The 7,519-nt window shown below is 38.7% G+C and overlaps 1 protein-coding gene across 1 annotated transcript; it reads left to right on the forward strand.

The window, feature by feature from the left end:
- Positions 1-370: 370 nt before the first annotated feature.
- On the forward strand, positions 371-1,159 carry LOC129719639 (uncharacterized). Its single transcript, XM_055671031.1, has one exon. The coding sequence runs from the start codon at positions 371-373 to the stop codon at positions 1,157-1,159; it is 789 nt and encodes a 262-aa protein (XP_055527006.1).
- Positions 1,160-7,519: the final 6,360 nt, after the last annotated feature.

Below are 7,519 nucleotides of genomic sequence, written 5' to 3' on the forward strand. Positions count from 1 at the left end.
TGTGTGGAGCAGAGCGCCGCTAGTTTCTCGTTGCTATCATTGCAGCGTCTATCTATTCGCGTGCAATCAAAACTGCAATGCTGCTACTGATGGTGATTGAAAGTTTTTCTCATGAATATGATTATCATAAATCATATATGATTATCATATTATCATATATCAAAAAAGTCTGGCAGCACTGGAATTGTGGTCTCGAGTATTGTTTTTGGTGTATTATTTTATTAGATTTTTTCGACGTATTTATTGTAATATTATTTTAATTTGTGTCATACCAACTGATTTTTTATCGCTGTGAATCAAACTGGTGGAGCTGAGGGGATTCGTTTTTTAACGTCCGTGCATCATCGTCACTAACTTCTGGATACCAACAATGGAGTTTGTTTGCGACAAATGCGCTAAGCCAACAAAAGAATCTGATTTCATCAAATGCCAGGGTTTCTGTGAAGCAGTAGCCCACGCTAAGTGTGTTGGATTAAACAATCAGCAAGTGAAGCTAAAAACGGCATCTGAAAATTTGTTGTGGTTTTGCGACGGGTGTTTGAAACTGCTGAAATTTGCTCGTTTTCGACAAACCGTTGCTGCACTTGGAAATACCATTGCTGAGCTACTGAAAGAGCGAACCGCCGCTATCAATGAGCTGAAAACTGAAGTTCGTAAAAGTGGAGCCAAAGCAGTTGGTTTACCCGAAAAGCTGCAAATAACTCCGCGCAGCGTAAGTAATGATTGGCCAATCATTAAACGATCGGCACCAAAACGTCGTCGTGAAGAGCATTCGATTTCTAACTCCAATGCAACAGAAGGAACAAATGCCAATCTGTCGAAATTAGTTGCTACTGTTCCAGTTGAGGAGAAGAAATTTTGGATTTATTTGTCTAGAATCCACCCGGACGTGTCGGTCGAAAACGTTCAGCACTTGGTATCTGAATGTGTGCAGTGTGGGGAGCCGCCTGAAATTGTAAAACTAGTCAAAAGAGATGTGGATACAAGATCACTTCGTTTCATATCATTCAAAGTGGGGATTGATCCGAAGTATAAGGAAACCGCATTATCTTCAAGCACCTGGCCAGCAGGAATATTCTTCAGAGAGTTTGTTGATTATCGATCAAAAAACGGTTATGCATCAGCAACACCAATATTGAGTACATCTGCAGAGCAATAGATGATATCGTCCAGCCACCGGGGGAGTCGGGGGGCCAACGGGCCCCCCATGCAGTTAAGTATATGTATTCAAATAGTTTGCAAAAAGCTCAGGAAATGTGTGTATTTTATAGTCAACCGGAGCTAGACGCGCGGCTCGATATCGACATGAATGGAATACCGGCAGAAGTGGAACATTGCCTTTCACAACACGACGATTTCAATTCAACAACAAGGCTTTGTACATTTGACGGCGAGGGCAACAATGCCCTTGTCACAGGCGAGTACATGAATGGTGTTTCCTCTCGGCCCAATCTTGCTTCTTTGCGTTTTCAGCCTGATGAAATACCTGCGGATGATTTTACTAGATCGATCAAAATATACTACCAAAACACTAGAGGATTACGCACCAAAGTGGACGACGTATTTTTGGCTGTTATAGAGAATGATTTTGATGTTTATGTCTTCATTAAGACCTGGCTAGATGATCGTTTCAATTCGGTTCAATTATTCGGAGACGCCTTCGCAGTGTATAGAACAGATCGCAACCCGCACAACAGCATACATAAGCGCGGTGGTGTTCTCATCGCTGTTGCCGTATCGCATGTATCTAGCCAAATAATTGACAACGTTCCGGTCACGCTCGAAGCAGTTTGGGTGAAAATAACCACGGCAGATAAATCCGTGATCGTTGGCGCGGTTTATATTCCTCCCGAGAAGCGACTTGATTGTGACGTCATGAATGCTGAGCTGAATGTGTTGGAAACTGTTACCTCCAAACTAAATCATCAAGATGCGGTAATTTTGCTAGGCGATTTCAATCAACCTGGCCTAGTATGGAAATCGTCCAATGCTGGTTATGCCTTTGCTGACCCACTGCTTTCATCGTTTACGCCTGCCAGTCGAACTTTGCTTGACGGAGTTGCGTTCCTGGGATTACGACAAGTTAATTTAATTTGTAATCATCAATCTCGCTGTCTTGATCTCGTGTTTGCCGACGAAAGCTGTTATCCTCTTTGCACCGTTTCCGAAGCTCCTGAATCAGTTGTCTCTCGCGACGAGTACCATCCTGCTCTGTCTATCGACCTCGCGGTTCGTCACCCTGTAAGGTTTGAGGATGTGAATAACTTGCCCCAGCTCAACTATCGTAAAACGATTTTCGAATTGTTACGAAATAATCTGTCTCAAATCGACTGGAGTACTCTTTATGATTTTACCAATGTCGATGATGCCGTGGCGTATTATGAACGAATGCTGAATAACTGTCTCACTGCTGCTGTCCCACCATATCGGCCAACAAAAAAAACCGCCATGGACAAACGCGAGGCTTCGATGGTTAAAGAGATTGAGGGCCAAGGCTCTAAGAAATTATTCTAAAGCGCGGTGTGCATTGTCCAAAAATAAATTCGCAGTTGCAAGCAACAATTATCGCATCTACAATAAATTCCTGTACAACCGTTACGTTCATCGGCTCCAGCAAAATATTAGGAAGAACCCCAAACAGTTCTGGGCGTTTGTTAATACAAAACGGAAAGAGACCGGGCTTCCATCATTGGTATTCTTGAATGAAATGTCTGCGAAAGCGCCTTCCGAAAAGTGCAATCTATTTGCGAAACATTTTTCTACCGTTTATAGCCATATTGCACCCACTGAAACACAGATTCAGCAAGCTTTAAGCGATGTACCGGCCGATACGCTATGCATGGACATTTTTAGAGTAAATGAGCAATCCGTCTCGTCAGCAATTAACAAAGTAAAGTCGTCGTTTTCGCCCGGACCTGGCATAATTCCGACAGCTATTCTCAAGCAATGCTCTGATTACCTGGTGGTTCCATTAACATGCTTATTCAACTTATCACTACAGCAGCAACGCTTTCCGGTGGCATGGAAAGTTTCGTGCATGTTTCCAGTTTTAAGGAAAGGTGATAAATGCAACGTAACGAATTATAGAGGTATAACCTCCTTGTGTGCCGAGTCTAAAGTGTTCGAGACAATTATCAAGGATACATTATTTTCGGCCTGCCAACAGTATATCAGTACAGTACAGCACGGTTTTTTTCCAAAGCGGTCCGTTGAAACTAATCTGGTAAATTTTGTATCTTTTTGCACGAAAAACATGAGTGGAAAAGCTCAAGTCGACACAATATATACAGATCTGAGAGCAGCTTTTGATACTGTTAGTCATACAATTCTTTTGAACAAGTTAAACAAGTTGGGTTGTTCTACGCGATTCTGTAAATGGTTGGAGACATACCTCGTGGACAGGCAACTATTCGTACAGCTTGGTAACTGCCGTTCCAGCCCATTCATAAATAGCTCTGGTGTACCTCAGGGTAGCAATCTTGGGCCATTGCTATTCAGTTTGTATATAAACGACGCAGCAATACTACTCAACCGAGGTGGAAGACTGTTTTTTGCGGATGATCTGAAAATCTACTTGGTGATTAGGCGTATTGAGGACTGCAGAGAATTGCAAAAACTTCTAAATTTGTTTGGTAGTTGGTGTATGAGAATTTGCTTGTTTCTGAGTGTGGATAAATGTTGTGTCATCAGCTACTATCGAACCAGGGATGCTATCCGCTTCGACTACGAAATCTCTGGAGTGAAACTGGACAGAGTAGTCCAGGTAAAAGATCTCGGAGTAATACTTGACGAGAAGCTAACTATGAAGTCTCACATTTCGGCTACGATCGATAACGCAAATCGAAGTCTTGGCTTCATTTTCAAGATAGCAAGCGAATTTGACGATCCACTTTGTTTTAAAGCGCTGTATTGTTCCATCGTTCGTTCGACACTAGAATTCGCAAATGTTGTTTGGTGTCCTCACGAGACAATGTGGTCAAACAGAATTGAAAGTGTTCAACGTAAATTCGTCCGTTATGCGCTAAGGCAGCTTCCTTGAAGAGAGCAACAGTTTTTAACACCGTATGAAGATCGCTGTCGGTTACTGGGCATTGATACGCTTGATAAACGGAGGCATGTGTCCCAGGTCAGTTTTATCTCCAAATTACTGACTGGCGAGTACGATGCACCAGATCTACTGTCACAGATTGGTTTTTATGCTCCCACGCGAGCTTTGCGACCGAGAATGATGCTGCAGGAAGGAAATTATTCGACACAATATGCTGCCAACTCGCCATTAGCTTCGATGGTTCGCCAGTTTAACCGACATGCAAATTTATTTAGTTTTAACGAGCCGTCCTATTTGTTCCGACAACGTGTAACTGCATCTGCCAACCAAATTATGTTTAGTTAATTAATTTTAAGCATTCATTCAGACACATTCAGTCCGATGAATAAATAAACAACAAAAAAAAAAAATAAAAAAAAAAAAAATAAATAAATCAAAAATTACTCAACAAGAATCGAACATTGTTGCACCGGTCATTAGTTTTTTTTATTTATTTTTTATCTTCGATATTCACTGAATAATAATATATTCACTAAATATCGAACGAGTAAGTTCCTAAAAATACTAATTTATAGAAAAGTAAGAGCCGGCGAGTGTTTATGAATTTATTGTCCATTTACTGTCCATTTGAAATTTTAACATTTCAACATTGTTAGATATTCTTTTATTTATTTATTCTTTTATTATTTTATATTGGCTGTCTTCGTAATACAGTAAATGTAATTGTTGGCAAATGTAACAAACTTGTGAAGCAAAAAAAAAGAATCTTTTTAAACATTAACTTCGTTGTAATTGTTAAATGTTGTTTGCAAAAAAAAAACACTACGGGCACAGCATCACCAAGTGTAAATGAAGTTTTTTCGAGTGTAATTAAACATTTTTTTGAAAAAAAATGAAGGGAGGGTGAGAATTAAATTACGTAAATCACTGAACAAACGAATTTATTGTGTATTTGTATTGTGTATTAAATTGGGTTTGGATTGGGTTTGGATTGGAATTGGATTTGATTTGGATTTGGATTGAATTTGGATTGGATTTGGGTTGGATTCGAATAAGATTAAAATTGAATTGGATTTAGATGAGATAAGGATGGGGTTTATATAAAGTTTGTGTCGTACTTGGATTTACGTTTGCTTATTTTTTGTTTTGTTTTCTTACATCGATTGGATTTAGATTGGACTAGGGGATCTGGGCTGAAATCGATTAGGATTGCATTTGGATTGGATTTGGATCGGATGCGGATTTAGATTGGATTTGAATTTGGTTTTGTTTGGATTTTGCTTGTATTTGGATTTGGATTCGAATTTAATTTAGATTGGATTAGGTTTGAATTATAATTGTATTTGGATTGGAATTTGATTGTAATTGGATTTGATTTGGACTGGATTTGGATCGGATTTGGATCGGATTCGGATTGAGTTTTTTTTTCTTCAGCTATTGTCGGATTGAGTTTGGATTTAGATTGGATTTGGATTTAATTTGGATTTGGATTGGATTTGGATTTGAATTTGGATTTGAGTTGTATTGGATTTAGATTGAATTTGGATTGGATTTGAATTGGATTTGGATTGGATTTGTATTGAATTTAGATTGGATTTGGATTGGATTTGGATTGGATTTGGATTGGATTTGGATTTGGATTCGAATTTAATTTAAATTGGATTAGGATTAAATTAGAATTGGATTTGGATTTGATTTAGATTGGACTTGGATTGAATTTGGATTGGATTTGGGTTGGATTCGAATGAGATTTAAATTGAATTGTAATTGAACTGGATTTAGATTAGATTAGGATGGAGTTTAAATAAAGTTTGTGTCGGACTTGAATTTACGTTTGCTTATTTTTTGTTTTGTTTTCTTACATCGATTGCATTTTGATTGGAATAGGGAATCTGGGCTGAATTTAAAATTTGATTTGTATTGCATTTGGATTGGAGTTGAATTCGGTTTTGATTAGATTTTGCTTGTATTTGGATTTGGATTCGAATTTAATTTAGATGGGATTCGGTTTGAATTAGAATTGCATTCGGATTGGAATTGGATAGGATTGGATTTGGATTGGATTTGGATTGGATTTGAATTGCATTCTGATCGGATTCGGATTGGGTTTGGATTGGATTTGGATTGAATTTGGATTGGATTTGGATTGAAGTTGGATTGAATTGGGATTCTGTTTGGATTGGATTTTGCTTGTATTTGGATTTGGATTCGAATTGGATTTCGATTGGATCAGGGTTGGATTTGGATTCGATTTTCATTGGATTTTGCTTGTGTTTGGATTGAGTTTTGGATTTGGATTGGATTTCAATTCGTTTTGGAATGGATTTGGATTTCAATTGGGATTTTGATAGAATTTGGATTGGATTGGGATTGGGCTCGATTTGGATTAGATTAGGATTGAGTTTACATTGAGTTTGAGTTCGATTTGGATTGACGTTCGTTTTTATATTGTTTTCTTTTTGTTCTGTTGGACTTGTGATTTAAATATGGATTGGATTTTGGATGGTGTGCTTGGGGATAGATTGGATTCAAATAAAAATTGGATTGGTAAAAAACAATATCGCACGCTTAGCCTTGAGGCTAATAGCGGTCTCGAAAAAATAGATTAGTCGAGAGAATTCGTTATCGATATTGTTTTTGGCACATTTTGCATGTGTAGGATAAGTACAACGATACACCGTGCCCCAGTGCTGAGTCGAGAAAATTCCCAGCTCGAAAAGATCCTCTACTCGATCGGGAATCGAACCCGATATCATAACCGTTTAGGGGAGTTAGCCGACTGACATCGCTAACCACAGAACCACGGGGACCAAAATTGGATTGGTGTGGATTCAATTTTGAATGATTCTGGATTGTTGTTTGTTTATATTGGGATAGGATTCGATAAGGAATATGATTGGATTTAGATTTTTTTCTATGATTGTACCACTAACAGCCACCTGCATTACGGGTGAAACCGGTACTATTTTGTCTTTCCTCCTTTCAGCTGCTAACCCCTAGCATCCGTATGTAATCGGTACGGTTTAGTAATGAAACTGATGGGGTGATATGTTCTAACGGTACCTTTTATATCAAGGCTTCGTCAGTTAATTAGAAAGAAGCAGGGGTTGAGTAGAAAATGGAATGACAAGGAACGTAAATAAGCATCGGAAACAGAAAACTGTTTGCTGAATACCTCAAACCTCTAGAAACTAAGATTTCAGAGCTACAAGACGTTTTTTAAAAAGGCTTTTTTAAAGCAGTTTTTTATCTATATCTTCAACTCTAAGGCCTAAAACATAACTGTATAATATTGAGAGTATGGGTTATTTGTAGTTTTGAATATATGGCCACTTGAAGTTACCGATTTTTACATGCATTTGTGCGCTCTTTATAGCACAAAGGCCGGCGCGTACACTACGTTTCCGTTGCCATGCCCAACGAACAGACACCACAATGGGGCTAAATCTAGAAACGGACGGAAATAGGAAA

Source organism: Wyeomyia smithii, chromosome 2 (genome assembly GCF_029784165.1).
Source record: "Wyeomyia smithii strain HCP4-BCI-WySm-NY-G18 chromosome 2, ASM2978416v1, whole genome shotgun sequence".
NCBI classification, from domain to species: domain Eukaryota; kingdom Metazoa; phylum Arthropoda; class Insecta; order Diptera; family Culicidae; genus Wyeomyia; species Wyeomyia smithii.

Excerpts from the sequence above, each read along its gene's own strand:
- LOC129719639 (XM_055671031.1), top strand. The coding sequence starts at position 371 with ATGGAGTTTGTTTGCGACAAATGCGCTAAGCCAACAAAAGAATCTGAT.